Here is a 17327-nt window from a genome sequence, read left to right on the forward strand (position 1 = left end):
GTATTTAAAGATGAAATTATTTGTTGATTAATCGGGAAAGATTCCTTTACATTAATAATAAAAAATAATTGCAAGTTTCAACTCTTTTTTTAGTAACGTTAAATATTAAATCGTAACAAGATAACCGACTTGCCTGTAAAGTACAATACAATCCTAACTGGAGAAAGTGTGCAATTGATCAAGTTGAGAGCTGATAATAGAAGTAAAATTCAGATAAAGCCAGTCAGATAAAAGAAAGTTTTGATTTATAAAATACCCTGATTCACGGCTGAAAGGCCTCCTGAGACAGTAATAAAAGTGACTTAACATCCAATATCACTAGACTGAAAAAGACCAGAATAAAGAAAACGTGTGTGTACGTGGAAAATAGAGACCGACTCATCTGTTATGAATGTCACAGTGAAAGCAGTTTAATCCAACACAACAGAATTTCCCTGCGGCATGCTTAAGAGTACAGTTCATATGAAAGCAGAGATTTAACTTAATATCAATGAGCATTAAACTATTTTCTTTTTTAAAAAACATTAAAGCCAGAGGAGACGGGCAATGCAAACAATAGGCACAAAAAGTGAAATAACATCAAAGACTGTGCATAAAATCTTTTGGGAAACTACAAAAACTGGTCCCAAACTTAAAAACAAGAGTAAAAATATCAACACCTTAAATTAACATGTATATGCACTGTATATAAAAGACACTTAACATGAACACTAAGTGTAATTTTTTTTTTTTTCCCCAGGAGGCGCCTCTCCGAGGGATTCACGCTTCAGGAAGTCCTTTAAACTTGTAACCACTAAGTGCTTTTAACTTGGCCATCCAGCTGAAAGGTTGCTGCCTATTCTTCTTCTGGTGATTCCTCAGACTCCTCCCTCGACGTCATCTTGTCAATCTGTGTTTCTGTGTCGGAGTGTAAGAACTATGTTACTCTTTACCCTACTACAGCAGCAATAATGACTCGGTTATGTGTTCAGTACCTTTCCTGGTTTTGTTCAGGCTCCCTGCCTCCCCAGCTTCTTCCCCATCACACCTCTCTAGTATAATGTTCAGGATTTTAGTCACTTGTGGGTGTTTAGCTGCCTTGGTTGAGGGTTCATCGTCTGAATTGTTGCTTGAAGACTCTGAAAAATGATTCATGAAACACAAATACATGAAAGAGAGTAGGAAAATGCTTCACATTACTTTGTTTTCCTGGATATTTGTTTGTCCGGTGAAGGGTTTTGTATCTGATCTTCCACAGTTGCTTTTCATTTCTGTCACCTAGCCAACACTGGCCGGGCCGGAGTCCTCACCTGACTCAGGCGTCTTTCTTGGCTTTTTGGGACTTGTGTTTTTCTTCTTCTTCTTCGGAGGTGAAGCCTTCGGTTTGTTTTGCGATCGTTTGTCTGTGCGTTTCTTTTTCACCACATTAATCAAGGGTTCGTCATCTGAACTTTCCTCTGAGACTCCTGCAAAACAACAGTGACAGGAGCAAGGACTTCAAAAAAACCTTCTTCAAAATGATAGGTTTTGTTTATCGTCATGATTGCTGCTACGGTACCTTGTCTCTTTCTTGACGCAGTTGCTTTCTTCGTGTTTTTCTTCTCTGGTTTCTTCTTTTTGGCAACGACCTTCACCCAGGGCACGTCGTCATCGTCGTCATCATCATCATCATCATCTGAGCAGCTGTCTGAGAATGAAGGGTCTTTCAAAATCTAAGTGGTTAGTACTAAAATGAGATTATTCTCTCTAGTCAGTGTAATAAAAGTGCTGCCTACCTTTTCGTGATTTGTCTTTAGGTTTAGTTTTCTTGCTGTTTGCGGCATTCGTTTGCTCTTTAGGAGCCTGCGTCTGCTTCCTCGTCAATGCTGCCAGCGGTACATCATCCGAGCTGTCACTGGAAGACTCTGCATATTTAACTAGAACAAAACATGGATTTTATATACAAGTGCTATGAGAAAAAAATCATTTCAGATGACTTTTGATTATCACATTGGAACACCTACCCTTTTCCCTCCCTGCGTTCCTTTTGGATTTCATTACCGGCCCCGCTCTTCTAGTACCAGAGGTCTTTCGCTTCGGGTAAATTTTCTTGCGGAGTTCACTCAAAGTCTCATCATCCGAGCTATTATCGTCATCCAGCGATTCTGTGTCAGAAATGGAAGGCAAGAAAATAAGCATCTGCTGCAGAGCACAGCAACTTTCCGTTGGTGCTGCATATCCAAGGAGATGAAATCCTCTCACCTTTCTTCTTTGAAACGACAGGTTTTTTTGGACGCCCTGAGGAAGTCTTCTTTGCAGCTTTAGAGGACTTTTTGGCGTTTTTTATGAGCGGCTCGTCATCGGAGCTATCATCTGAGTTCATATCTGAAACAGTTGCATATATCAAAAGATTTAAAGTCATGCATTACAGACAAAACAAAAAACACAGCTGAAATATGGTTGATGATGTGGTAATAAAACCACCTGCTTTCTTGTCATTTGTGCCATTAGACCTGATTGACTTGTTGCCTTTTTTCTCAGTTTTTTTAGCTGGTGCAGTTTTCTTTTTTATCAAAGGCTCGTCATCTGAAGAGTCACCCGAAGCTACAACAGGAAAAGATGTAAACAAACAAAATTCAGTGCTTTTTGCTTTTGATTGTCACAAATATTGTTTCTGTTTGATTTGTTGTCTTCACCACTTTTGTCCTTGGCTGAGTTAGTGCTGGATCTGTGCCTGTTTCCACGTGACTGTTTCCCCTCCCTGCGTGGCTTCTTCAGGAGCTTTGAGAGAGGCACTTCATCATCAGAGCAGGAGCCGCTGTTTCCTAATCAGAGACAGGACGGGAGGAGTACCAGGAGTTACAGCTCAAGTTTGGCCTGGTAAAATGATCAATGAAGTTCGACAGTACATTCAGACCCATTAAACTCCCCATTTTCTAGTTTGCATATCGTGATTTTACTTTAAGTATTTTCCAGTACCTGGAGTCGACTCATCAGTTGTCTCAGCAATGCTAAACAATTGTAGTTAACTACACTTTTAACAGATAATGAATGATCGAAAACTTGGCATGCAAAGATCTTTTTTTCTTTGGCATATCAAGTAAATCATGTAAAAGTGTTTCCCCAGTGTTATTGTCCATCTACAGATGAATGCAGTCATTTTTTCCTTCATACGTAAAAACTGGACATCTATAAAGGCCAGGCACGTTTGGGAATGTTAGAGATTATGTTTATAATGTGATTACTTTTATGGGATTTGCATCGAAATTATAGATTGATAGGAAATATTTGGTTTAAGAAATTAGAATGACAAGCTATACAGGTTCATGGGTGGAGTCAAACCAGTTATATCATATGGGTCTTTACATTACATTACGTTATATTACACACCGTAGACGCAGCTACGGGAGCAATTTTGGGGTTAAGTGTTTCGCTCAAGGACACATTGACATGAGACTAGTTTCAGGATCTGGGATCGAACCACCGACCCTCTGATTGAAAGGCGGCCCTGCTCTCCACTTAACCACGGTCACCTTTAGACCAATAGACCATTTAGGCATCCATATATGTGAATACTATTGGGATATCAGATATGTGACCAATGTTCTCCACTAATGACTAACTTCACGAGTAAAAACCGAAGTTGATCTACTAGCAAGTTTCTTAGCATTAGTCAAAAAACAGTCTATGAGGGGCAGCTCCAATAACTCCAAAATGTATCTGCTTTTTAAACAATTAATTACAGCATTACAGACTGTTTATTACCAGTATTGGGCAAAGTAATCAAATACTTTTAATAAAACAAGTAATACAAGCGTACTCAGTATGTAGAATGACACCTTTCATTGACTTTAACAGCATTAACAACAGAGCAGCATTTCTATGTTGGAGCTGGTTGACTTTTAGCTACTTGTATATACTGTGGGTTGCTTAATCTATATGTAGCATATTTTAGAAGGTCGTTATGTGTTTTTCTTTTTACGTAAAATGACAAACTGCAAAGCCACAAGTCTAGATGAATGTGGTGGGGCATAGTATGTAAATATTCAAGAATATAAAAGTAAGTCGATGATTTGATCAGTGTAACATCCCCATCTTAGCCGTTCTGAAGGATGTTAGCAGCACGGGTGTCAATGCTTTGTGTCCAAGTTGTAAATACGTTAAGCTAACTTGGCTGCAACGCAGCCCTATAACATGTCTGCCTTCTCACCTCGAATTCAAAACAACATTGTACTCTAACTACCTGGGGAGTCGTGTGCCACATCGCTGGCCGCGTCAGCTGTGCTGCAGTCCATCTTGTTGTTAAGTATAAGTTAGCTAACGCTCTTCATTAATATCGCGCCAAGATGGTCTACTGTGGTTAGCTTCTTCTTTCAGCTAGCGCTAAGTTCGCAGTTTGTTGGTTGTTGCTGTCACCAACTGTCAAGCGTGCTGGTGCGCGAACGTTACACTCCCTGTGTCCCAGAGGGTGATAAAACAAGTTTTCTAGAAACCAGTTTCTCCAGTCATAGCTGTAAATATGTTCCCGGTTCACGTTTGGTTTGTTTTCTTCCGTTTCTATTTCGGAAACAAGCGCAAAGGGCGAGTGTTGATGACGTTTCTTCTTCTTTGAATGGTATAGTGGACTGAAACCGTAAGTTATAAAGCTGCATACCGCCGCCTACTGTATCGGAGTGTTTAGTATGACATATCCCAGCAACTATTACAAAAAAAAATGTGTACTAAAGTATTTCAGGTACTTGTACTCCACTTGAATATTTCCATTTTATGCAAATTTACACTAGGTTACACCTCGGAGGCTTTTAATCAACTACATTTGTCTAACAGCTTAAGTCACTTTTCAGTTTGCAATGTTTCATAAGTTTCCTGCCGGTGAAAAACATGCATCACCAGGTGAGTTTGACGGATGACGGATTAACTTTGTGTTTATGGAGTTTTAGACTGAACAAGAACAGGAACATATATAAACCAAAAACGGGTCTAAGGGGTGGAGTTCAACGCCACTTATATACATTGGTTATAAGATTGCAAAGTGTTAAGTATTTTGAAGTACATTTTGCTGATTATACTTTTTACTTGAGTAATGTTTTCAATGCAGGACTTTTATTTGCAGTGGAATATTTTCACAGTATAGTTATAGTACTTTTAGGTGGCCTTAGTAGGCCTAAATGATCTGAAAAAAAGTACAGATATCAGTCACAACAGTGTCATGGTCCTATGGTTTTTATTGAGTCTCTGCTCCCCTTGTCTTTTATCAATAAGCTTTTGTTGTCACATTGAGTTTAATGTACCAAAAATCTGCCCTCTGATGCCTGATTTGGGGACTCTTGCCATGTTTTTACTTATTGGTGCACTGATGGTTCGGTCAATAAGCACCACCTGCAGAGATCCAACAGTAGTGTCCTTTTCATTCTAAAATGTTACAGTTGCAAAAACACAGGTGTAAGTAATAACATTAACGATGTCTTTGAAATTGAAAAGGCCTGTTGATATGGAAGTATCTTTGTCATAGGCCAGGAACTATCAGAGTGCATGATTATGTTTGCTTTTTAACAGCCATTCAAAAGTGATAGATTAATTTAAACCCTATATAATTAATGTGAAAAGTGGATTTTAGCTCTTAAAATTTAATTAATGTGACTAATTGTTTGAAAATGATTGCGTTCCTGTTAATTTTGTACCCTTGGATGATCATCTGATCTTTTCTGAACTTCAGAAGCCCCGGTGTTCGGTCAAAGTCGGTTCCCCCGTCAAACTGTTTCCCTCCTGTTACAATGTTAACCCCACCCACGGTGGTTAGGGTTGGTTGGTTCAGGTTTAGGAAGGTGGAAACAAATGTCGACAGGGATACAGTATTCGACACAACACAGGCACCGATAATGAAAATATTAAACACGCTCGAAGTATAAATATGCGCAGACACGGCGCACTGTGTGTCTCCCTGACAATGAAGCGGAACCGGAAATATGGCGGCGAGTTGTCGAAGCGCCGAATGAATAATGTGAGAGTCGAACTGTTCGTGTTGCTGGTCCAGCCTTTAATTTTGAGATTGTTTGTGTACATTTAGCTCAAATATCTTCTACTTGTTCATTTTGGCCTGTTAAGGTAAGCTAGCCGGTCCCTCTCAGTCCAGGCCGGGTTGTAGAATATAGCTAGTTAGCTAGAATATCAGCCCAAAAACGACGGTAGCTCTGCAAGTAACAGAGAATGGGTGGAAGGGATGCGCTTGGTTTAAACATACTTGCACATACTTGCACCTACGAGCCACATTGGTTCAGTCATGTTCCCACTCATCTTGTGGACAATTTGAAAACTCCGCCCTCTCGGGACTAAACGTTAATCAGAATAAACCTCCCCTGGCCACTACGGAAAATGTAACTATCATTGATTAGTAGCTAACTAGCTGCTTTCACCATCCTAACATCAGTAGCTACCTAGCTGTGTTTTGTAGCGTTAGTGTCTGCGGGAGGTCGTCTCTGTAAACACTTTTTATATATATATGTATATATATATATATGTATATATATATATATATGTATATATATATATATATGTATATATATATATATATATATATATATATATATATATATATATATATATATATATACATATGTATGTATATATGTATGTATATATATGTGTATATATATATATATATATATATATATACACTTGTATGTATATATATATATATATATATATATATATATATATACACACTTGTATATATGTATGTATATATATATATATATATATATATGTGTATACATATGTGTGTATATATATACATATATATATATATATATATATATATACACATATGTATATATGTATATATATATATACATATGTATATATATATATACATATGTATATATGTGTATATATATATATACATATATATATATATATACATATATATATGTGTATATATATATACATATATATATATATATATATATATATATATATATATATATATATATATATGTAATACTGAATCTGGCCATGTATTTTCAATAAGGAAACGTGACAAACAAAAATGATTTTGAATGTTTTTTATTTTTACAAATTAAATTTGCCTCACCTTAATGTAACTATGTTTACCCCATTACAAGAAATATTAGCAGCAACATTTATTTTTATTTTTTTTCTTAAACTATGAAAAGTCACCCTGATCATAATCATAATCAGTGTTATGGCCAAGCAGGTTTTCAAATACATAAGATGAGATGAAACTTTATTTATCCAGAGGGAAATTATTGTGCAGCAGTTGAAGTACGTAGTATGAAGAAGCGCTAATATATAGGCCTGGAGTACAATTTAGAAATAAAGGTAGTGTGGAGCCTGCTCAGCACCTTATGCCTTTGCTGTCCATCTCTCTGCAGGCGTTAGGTAGATGAATATGCTTCAGTGTTTTGGTGGATAATGGTCACAATAAACAATAATAAATATAGTAAGGGAAAATCAAAATAGAATATACTTCAAGTTTAGAATCTTAAATATATAAAATAATGTATATTCAAAATATGTATAATACATCTTCACTGTAATTTTCTCCAACTTGTCAACAGCACTACTGTTTACGTTACAGTCAGCTGCTTTTAGAAGCTCAGTATTATTCCCCTGATTCTCCTTTTGTTCACAACATGTCACTGTATGTTTTGCTGCCATACAACTCTAATCTAGTCAGACAAATTCCTTATAACTCTTACTGCGGGTCACTGTGATGCCTCAAAATATATAAACAAATGTCCTAATCTTTCTCACTCTTCACCAGGGGAGGATGAGTTCGGAGACGGTGGACCGGGGTGGCGGCCGTGGTCGGCAGTCGGCCCAGCACGCCTCTTCAGACGTCCTGGTTTGAGTTCCTCCTGGACAGCAGCCTGCTGGAGAAACACCTGCAGAAGTCCAACTCAGGTCACTAGCAGTTATGCGATGCCTCGTGGTGGACGTGTAGTGGTCTCTTCATCAAGTAAACCGAGAGCCAACAACATGTCAAGGATAGCTCAGTGAATACTGATTCTCGTTCAAGATTTTTTTGCCATAATTCGGTGTTCATGGCGTAAAGATGCTTTGTTGTATCCCATATCCTTTGCTTATTATGACTATGTAATGAATTATCTCCCGAAAATAGATCCTGATGAGGCAATTTAATGAAAAAAGAAATCACAACAAATGATTGCAAAATTGTTTCTGGCATGTAATACATTTCTGAAAGGAACAAAAAGCATTGAAAGGTTGGCTGTATTTGTCCGGTCAGCGTCTCGAGTGGACACCTTGAATGAATGGACTGTGTGCTTACTGATGCATGTATTGATGTGTCTCCACAGACCCGGCACCGGTGCAGCTGATCATCCAGTTCCTAGAGCAGGCGTCTAAGCCCTCCGTGAACGAGCAGAACCAAGTGCAGCCTCCAGCGGACAACCGCAGGAACCGCACCCTGAAGCTGCTGGCACTGGAAGTAGCCGCCCACATGAAGTGGGATCTGGATGCTCTCGAGAAAGGGTGAGTGTGAGTTCGTGGGAAAGGCTCTTTAAACTTACAATGCAGCCGACGCCAGGGGAACTTTCAAACTTGTCCACTTTGCATTTGCAGAGATGTGTGTTGGTGCAATCTTTCACTTCAGTGAAAGTCTGTTATATCGACCTCTAGCGTAATGATTCATCCTTCTTCCTGACCCAGCTTGGCCATTCCCGTATTAAATATGCTACTGAACGAGCTCCTGTGTGTGAGCAAAGTGCCACCAGGGGTGAAACATGTGGACCTGGAGCTGTCCACTCTGCCTCCGACCACGGCCATGGCTGTGATCATCTACAACCGCTGGTGAGTGAGATCCACAACCAAAACACTCACAGACACACTGGCTGAAATTATTATATTAGTCACAGTATTAAATGTTGATGAAAAAGAAGAAACTGCTCGAATAGAAAGAAAGAATTTTTACAAGTCTTTGTGTCCATTTCTTCTTGTGTCGTTCAAAGGGCCATCAGAACCATCGTGCTGAGCAGCTTTCCAGAGAAACAGACCAAACCGGGACCTCACCAGATGAACATGTCAGTTCTGCTCCTTCCGTACTGTTAACACACTCTGGGTCTTTCTCATTTTTCAGATTTTGTGTGAATTACTGATGTATCCTTTGCGAGAGGGAACACAAAAACAAATAAAAGAGGCGTGACACAGAGCTATACTGTTTATAATGATGTAACATTATAAAATACAGTTCCTTTCTGTATTCATAAATTGTATTTATGTAAGATGATGAGATGCGCGATCAAACTTCACAGTTTGTGTAGCTCCTCATAAGTCTCTGTTCTAACCACATCTCTGAACAACATACACCTGATGCTTATGTTTTTATACTGAATGTACTCTGATATGGGTCCAGCTAAAGATGTTTACAGAACAAGTAAAGTGAAACATCCAGGCCCCGTTTCACATAGTTTAAAAAGTAGAAATCTAGCTTTTAATGGCATCAAAAATAGTGAGTTCTTGTCTTGTATCCTCTAGGTTAAGCATTGTGCAGCAGGAGAAAGAGATGACTGACAACATCCTTACTGTGGTGAGTACGAAGTGGAAATCCTTGAAAACGCTGATGTATATATAATCATGCTATCCACATTTCCGTACGCCTGATAGTTTGTGGTTTTGTTAAATCTCTTTCTTCTCGTATCACATCACACCCTCAGCTGAAGGAGCAGGCGACCGACTCCATCAGTGTCCTCGAAGGAGCTGTGCGGCTGAAGAAAGACTTCTACGTCCACACCCTGAGGACTCTGGATCTGCTGGCCGCCGACGCCGCTGCCAACGGAGAGACGGAGTCCTCGACCGCAGGGCTTCGCATCAGCGCGGATGAGCTGCACTGTCAGGTCAGTGGACGGCACAGTGTTTATTTTGGATTTAGAGCATAATTCATTTCGATTACATACAATATGACTTTATTGGTTTCTCCAGGGAGCAACTCGAGAAAAAAACAGCATACTTTCATATTGACTCTACAGAGAAAACATGGAAATGAAGGTTGTAACTCCAAATGTAGTTTCAGTCAAACGTAGCGAATCCTAAATTGGTCTTTTGGTGTTTCAGGTGCATTATGATTTGGGAGGTATTTTCTTCCAGCAAGGCTGCACAGACCAGACGGCCTACAAGAAGGCCCGGGATCACTTCAGACAGACAAAGGAACTGTTCACAAAGGTAGATTTACTTGTTTATTACTCAACCATGTCCAGATTATTTTTCTTTTAGTCCAGTAATGATCTCCGTCGTTCCTTCTTTTACAGCTGGACTCGACCGTCCATGTGCACCTGGATGAGAAACGTCTGGCGGGCTACTGGAACGCCTGCAGAGCTTTGACCGAAGACTGCGACCCCTCCGACTCCCAGAACACGCCCTACAATCAGATCAACAGCCTGATCCGGGCGCACAGCTACCAGGTCAGAGCCGACGCTGCAGGGACTTTAGAAGGAGACGTGTCGTGCTCATTTTCACGTCCATACTTGTATTTTGGGTCTCACACCTGGGACTACTGAATGTGTAATGTGGCATGCAGTAAGCTGAAGGTACATGAGAGATGCCAGAGAGGCGTTTGACTGAGTGGTGAGTATTCTGCGCTGTAAATCATGCGTCGTGCTTTATGTGATGTGTTCCTCTCTCCGACAGGCTGTCATCGAACTCTTCGTCAAAGACAACGTGTGCCGCAGTTTGCCGAACAACTTCAGGCGGTCTGTCCTCAGGGAGTTCCTGTACAAAGTCCAACAAGGGTGAGAGCACAGTGCGATCCGAAATCAAGACTAAATCAAACAGCTGGCAGTGTGATAAAGCCTATGGATAGATATCATATGCATTGAAACACGAGGGTGATGCTGCATGAATTACATTTTTCTTTACTTAGTTTATAGTGCAGTTTTTTTTTTTAATCTGCATATCCAACAACCCATTTGTGACAGGGAATCAAGCCTGGATGAGGTTTGCTACAAGCTGTGCGTTTGCAACGCCGTCCGAGACGCTTTGGAAGGGGAAGTCCTCAGTGTGCGTTTCCAGCAGCTGCTCCTCAAGCCCAGCAAAAGGATGGTGGACTTCATTTTAGAGGTGCTGCTCCCTCACCCTCTTGTGTCTCAAATAGTTGTGTGTCATTTGAGTGAGTAATGCTTGGGAACTCCCAGAGCTTCAGCTGGTAAAATGTCCCATCATACAGAGGATGTCTCCCATTCAATGCCTCTGAACACCCACGCAGGTGTTTTTCAGTTATTCTGGCTGATTAGCCCTCTGCTCAGGTTAAAAATGGGCGGCGCTTTTCTGCGACACATTTTAGGAAATCATTTTCTCGAGTTGTGCCGAGGTTTGAGGAGTTCGACGTGTGTCTGGGACTCAGCTGAATTCTTCTCACCATGAATAACTACAACTGAAAGCTGCTGCACCTTTGAATCATATACTCTTTGTCCTGCAGGTTTGCACGCTTTCTCTGGAGAAGGAACGTCCGTCTGAGACATCCAGAAGAAACATGGCCACTTTCATGAAGTGAGAGAGAGCAGAGTCAAGGCCACTTTATGAAATTATTACACACTGATGTATGAGCTAATGTGACATTCAAACTTGTATTTAGTCTAAAGAAATAGCAGAACCTACAGCTGGTAGGCTCTGTTAACTTACCTTCATCATTAAATCATCTTTTAAATGAGAGCGTTCTTCTCTTGCAGGACTCTGTGTGAAACCCTGGAGGAGCTGCCGCTGCTGTTCGTGGTGTCTTCTCACAAGCTCTTCATGGAGCTGTTGAAGGAGGACGAGAGGAAGGTCCTGGTGGAGCAGCTGAGGAAGAGATCGACCACGATCAACCTCAGCGCCAAGCCTCTGCCTTCTTTCTATGACATTCCAGGTACAGCACTGGGATTTTTTGATTTCTTTTGTACGTGACATCCAGGTTATCCGTTTGTTTGTCGTCTGTTAAACTTCCTCCCTCCGCAGCGTCAGCGAGTGTGAACATCGGGCAGCTGGAGCAGCAGCTCATCCTTTTGCTGGAGCCGCGCAGAATCCGACAGATCCTCATCGAGCTCCACGGCATGGCCGAACGACCATTCTGGAGGGTCAACAGCAAGGTCAGAGGTCATTTATGTCACAGATTTCTATAATAAGACCTCTATTAACAGTAATAAACACGATAAACACTTTGCCAAACTGTAAAATAACTCGACTTACTGTGGAAAACATTATTCATTGTCAGCTATAATGAAATATGAACTGAAATAATTCAAATAGCACTTTCTGTTTGTGTGCACAGTGGGAAGTTCCTCCAGACTACATCAACGTGATCCTCGGCATTAAAGACAACCTGACAAAGGACCTGGTTTACATCCTCATGGCCAAAGGACTCCACTGCATATCAATAAAGGTGTGCTTACACCACTTACTTTTCTTATTATGGAAAAAGTGAATATTCTGTGAAGATTGTTTGAGCTCTCTCTTGAGGCACTGTGGATCTAAAACGTGGAATAAGCATGTGCAACTTTGCCGACAGTATTAAGAATCTCAAATGACTTGTCACGAACATAAAATTTGTCCTGGTACAAGGACGTCAGCAGGTGGTACATCAGCTTTATCACGGTAACGTGTCTGAGCCGTGAGAACCTGTTAGAAGTAGAGATGTTGAAACCCCGTTTCCTGTCGTTTCAGGACTTCGCTCACGCTCGGCAGCTTTTCTCAGCCTGCCTGGAGCTCGTCACTGAGTTCTCCCCGAAGCTGAGGCAAGTGATGCTGAACGAGATGCTGCTGCTGGAGGTGCGCGCGCACGAGGCGATGGCGGCCGAGGGCAGCAAGGAGCGGCCGCCCCCCGACCTGGTCAGCAGGGTCAGAGGGTACCTGGAGATGAGGATCCACGGTGAGAATATGGACGTACACTGGGGAGTTGTTCATCCACCTGTAGTTTGTTTTTAAATGTTCAGATGTGTGGTAAAGCTTGCCACTGGTGCTGCAGGCTTGGAATACTTGAATGCACTCTATTATGTGCTACGTGAGCGGCATCACAACTTGCTCTTCTGTAGATTAATACTGCAGTGGAATAAGATCATTTATGAAGTTTGGACATTTTAGAAAATAAAAAAACATCTGCTCAATCCATAATATTGATTGTACAGTAGACTGTGCAAAACCAAACCCTATTTCTAATGTTTTAACGCTTCTCTCACCAACCCCGAAACACTGCAAACACCATCAGCACACACTTTTCAGATGCACTTAAGTCATGTTTTCTTGCCTCCAGATCTGCCACTGCGTCAGGTGGTAGGAGAGGAGTGTGTCGCCTTCATGTTGAACTGGAGGGAGAACGATTACCTGACTCTGCAGGTGCCACCATCTCTGGTGATGAACAACCCGTACATCAAGGTAAAGAGAAGTCTCACTGCCTCATTGTAGCAGGTAGATGGATGCTGTCATTGTCTCTTACACTTGATGTCTTCTGTGATTTTAATGCTATTATATTAATGTTTCCTCTAACGTCACTGTGCTACCGTAAAGACTCTGTATGCTCTGTAATGGTACAGATAGTGTGCTCACTGAATCTCTTAATTCAGTGAGAATTAAGAAATCCCCCCCCCCCCCCCCCCAAGTTAAATTGACCCCCCTCCCTCCTCCGTGTCCGACAGCTCGGTCAGCTCCTGGCGTCAACGTGCAAAGAGCTCCCGGGTCCTAAAGAGTGTCGGCGCACGGCCAAGGAGCTGTGGGAAGTGGTGGTGCAGATCTGCAGCGTGTCCATCCAGCACAAGAGGAACAACGACGGCAGAGTGGGCCTCATCAAACACAGAGAGTCCTCCATGGGCATCCTGTACCGGTACGCCAACAAACAGCCCTCCTACTTCAGACTTTAGAATAATGCAGAGCAGTAATACACTGTATACAAACACACACACACACACACACACACACACACACACACACAGGTGAAATAATCATGCTCATCCTGGTGTGTTTTAATTTTCTAACCCATATAGGAGCAAATTCATCACTTTCATCAAGAAACTCAGAGTAAGTATTCAATAAACTAAACCTAATCCCATAGTGGATGTATGACATTTACATTGGATGAGGTGCTATTGATGTAAAAGTAACAAGCTTCATGTTGCGTCTCACAGGAGCCGTTGGTGCTGACGACCCTCATCTCACTGTTCGTGAGGCTCCACAGCATAGTGCGGGTAGGTCTCTAATTTGAGCTTTTACATTGTTGAATTTTGCACACTGATGGCACACTGTAGACTCTACACTGTAGACTCTACACTGTAGAGTCTACAGTGTAGAGTCTCAAATAGGCGGTGTGGTGGGAGCATTAACCCACGGCATAACCAGGTAGAAAATGGCTTTAATGTTGCTGAAAATGCACACATGCTATAGTTTGATTGTAGGATTTGCTGCCGTCTCATTCGTAGTAGTTCTCTGCAGTGCTTCTCACAATCTGCTTCTCTCTCTCTCGCTCTCTCTCGCGCTCTCTTTAGGACGATATTGTAAATGAAGTGACGGCAGAACATCTCACCATCTGGCCATCTACTCTTCCAAAGTAAGAAACATTTTTGTTAAAAGATTTCTCAAACAAAGCCAGTAAATGTGACGTGTGTGTGTGTGTGTGTGTGTGTGTGTGTGTGTGTGTGTGTGTGTGTGTGTGTGTGTGTGTGTGTGTGTGTGTGTGTGTGTGTGTGTGTGTGTGTGTGTGTGTGTGTGTGTGTAACAGCATACAGGCCGTAGACGTTGAAGCTGTGGCTGTGACGGTCAAAGAGCTGGTGTCCTACGCCCTCACCCTGAATCCTAACAACCAGTCGTGGCTCATCACACAGGCGGATATCTACTTTGGTGAGAAACGCGCCAGCAACCTTTTGCTTTTTTTGCTTTTCTTCAGTGACATCTGCTGCTGAATTGAAGTTCCTGTTCCTTAAATGCTCACCAGTGGATTTAGGCAAACTAGAGCTAAAAAAGCAGTAAAGTAGTAGTTTAAATCTGTTTGGAGAAGCAGATGTATTAGGATCAATATACTTCAAGTTCCAAAAGTAAAGTATTCATTATGCAGATTAGCTCATTTCATAATATTTGTATTCTATATAATTGGATTACATTTTTAAATTTAAATTGTGTTCATCACTTTGATGTAGCAGCTGGTAAAGGTGGAGCAAATTTAAATTACTTTAAATGCACCTGGGTGGTCGTTGAATTCCCCCCCAATGATCAGTTAAGTCTAATTTTAACCTTTTTTGTATTAATAATCTAACTAGTCTGAGCATCAACAACAACAAATTCTGAACTGAATTAACAAAGTTATCAGATAAATGTAGTGGAGGAGAAGTATAAAGTAGAAGATACTCAAGTACAAGTACAACACAACTTGTGTAAATATATTTACAACACCAGGCTGCTAAACTGGCTGCGACAATGAATGCAAAGTATAAACCCAGAGTTTCCCAGAGGTCTGTTGGACTGAAAGCCTTCTTGTTCGTCTCCGTTTTGTTTTTTTCAGTGACCAATCAATACTCTGCTGCACTGAACCTTTACCTCCAGGCCGGAGCCGTGTGCTCGGACTTCTTCACCAAAGCCGTCCCCCCCGACGTCTACACCGACCAGGTAGATCACACGGGAACCACTACACCCATGAGCTTTGATCAAGTCCAGATTCATTAAAGAGTCAAATAATTACAAAAATAATACAACACAACACATACTCTATAGGAGCGAATTACAATGATGTAAAAAGATAGGAACTTAACATGCGTTAGTCTCTGTGAATTTTAGTTTCAGTCCACTGTAGAATGAATCAATGGTCTCATAACACTTACTGTTGTCTGCAGGTCCTGAAGAGGATGATCAAGTGCTGTTCAATGATGAACTGCCACACACAGGTCAGAGGTCCATGCAGTCCCGACAGTAAAGTAGTTTAATTGGTTAACAGTTTGATTCCTGCAGCTGCGCCTCTGAAAATGTCAAAGTAACCTGAAGAAATCTCTCACATTTTATTACACTTTCATGTAAAATGTTTATTTCCACACTGCAGTCACAGAATCAGAACATTGTACGTTGTGTTAGCGCACCGATTGTTTTTCCGTATTCAACTAGTTTGTCTCCCATTCCTTATTAGGTTGCCGTTCTCTGTCAGTTCCTCCGAGAGGTGGACTACATGACGGCGTTTAAAGCTCTTCAAGAACAGAACAGGTACGTCACGACACAGACGAACCAGCAGCACTACTCTGAACACCTCTTACATCTTTTCTTTTCTTCCACCAGTCACGATGCCATGGACTCGTTCTACGACTACATCTGGGACGTCACCATTCTGGAATATCTCACACGTATCCTTTCTTTTAGTTGATGAGGACAAACACAGACCGTCAGAGAACTGGCTTGTATTGTAACGGGGTGTGACTTACGGCAGTTCTCCTGCAGGGCCCTTATACTACAGCTCTTTGAAGAAACCCACCATTAACATCAGTATCAACGTTCGTCACTGTGCTCTTCCTTGACTGGGCCTTCAGATATTCACCACAAACGGGGCGAGACGGAGAAGAGACAAATAGCGGTAAGCAGAGGAAACCTGCTGTCTATCTATATATCTCGATATTAACCAATATGGAACGAAAAATGTCTTCATCGTTGTGTGAAGCATTTCAGATTGTCCACTGTGTTTAAGTGCTTTGTCATATTTTCAGCTCTTTTAAAAAAACATTTTGTCCTTCAAATTATCTGAAAAATGTAAAAAAAAGTCACCAAATGAGTTTTTAGTATTCACTAGACGGAGCGGTCAGTTGGCGAGGTTAAAACACATCAGGGTTAAATTGGATCTAAAATGGAGGTTTAGATGGCGACAGTAGTTTTGTGACCATAATTCAACAGTCTGCTTAAAACTGAGTCGTTTAAAATGCTGTTGGAGGGATTATGTGCACCAGACATATAAAACCCAAAGTATAACCCTGATATCTTCTAGTCTACCGTTACAGAGAGGCTGCTTTAATTTCCCGACTCTTTCCCCAGATAAAAGCGATCGGACAGACGGAGCTGAACACCAGTAACCCAGAGGAAGTGCTGCAGCTGGCTGCTCAGAAGAGGAAGAAGAGATTCCTACAGGCGATGGCCAAACTCTATTTCTAGGAGACTTTTGGGGGGGTGGGATGTATATTTTATTTTGTGGTATAAAATAAATAGTTGCTCAAATGTACACGTGTAATCATTTAAAAAAAGAAATGCATCACTGACTCTCCACAGCCCTGAGTTACACAACAAATAGCTCAGTAAAGATTACTGAGAAACAGTATGTCCTTTATTAAGCCGGGGCTTTCTGCCGCATGGCTTTCATCAGGGCTCATACTCAGTGCTCACACATTAGCCGACAGGTGAAATGGAGGCCT

The 17327-nt window shown here is 41.2% G+C and overlaps 2 protein-coding genes across 2 annotated transcripts; one reads left to right on the forward strand and one right to left on the reverse strand.

Annotated features, from left to right (window-relative positions):
• Nucleotides 1-385: 385 nt before the first annotated feature.
• LOC137872609 (uncharacterized) lies at nt 386-4553 on the reverse strand. Its single transcript, XM_068710916.1, has 10 exons — nt 4202-4553; nt 2655-2783; nt 2443-2562; nt 2221-2343; nt 1983-2123; nt 1755-1895; nt 1538-1681; nt 1290-1445; nt 975-1118; nt 386-897 (listed from the first exon to the last, which is right to left on the reverse strand). The coding sequence occupies exons 1-10, from the start codon at nt 4251-4253 to the stop codon at nt 836-838; spliced, it is 1212 nt and encodes a 403-aa protein (XP_068567017.1). The 5' UTR covers nt 4254-4553; the 3' UTR covers nt 386-835.
• A 3194-nt stretch (nt 4554-7747) lies between these two features.
• On the forward strand, nt 7748-17191 carry ints8 (integrator complex subunit 8). The gene is given in 28 exon segments (XM_068710917.1): nt 7748-7771; nt 7773-7881; nt 8295-8469; nt 8647-8787; nt 8946-9017; nt 9472-9523; nt 9651-9830; nt 10048-10155; nt 10242-10394; nt 10621-10721; nt 10908-11049; nt 11408-11478; nt 11658-11833; nt 11923-12053; nt 12236-12346; nt 12628-12832; nt 13214-13335; nt 13596-13780; nt 13941-13974; nt 14082-14141; nt 14439-14500; nt 14672-14790; nt 15449-15552; nt 15777-15827; nt 16064-16137; nt 16210-16274; nt 16458-16501; nt 16954-17191. Coding segments are annotated over 28 exon segments (2988 nt in total). The 3' UTR covers nt 17071-17191.
• Nucleotides 17192-17327: the final 136 nt, after the last annotated feature.

The sequence above is a fragment of the Cebidichthys violaceus genome, unplaced genomic scaffold (genome assembly GCF_023349555.1).
Source record: "Cebidichthys violaceus isolate CVI_PGR_0920_01 unplaced genomic scaffold, fCebVio1.0.p SCAF_16, whole genome shotgun sequence".
NCBI classification, from domain to species: Eukaryota; Metazoa; Chordata; class Actinopteri; order Perciformes; family Stichaeidae; genus Cebidichthys; species Cebidichthys violaceus.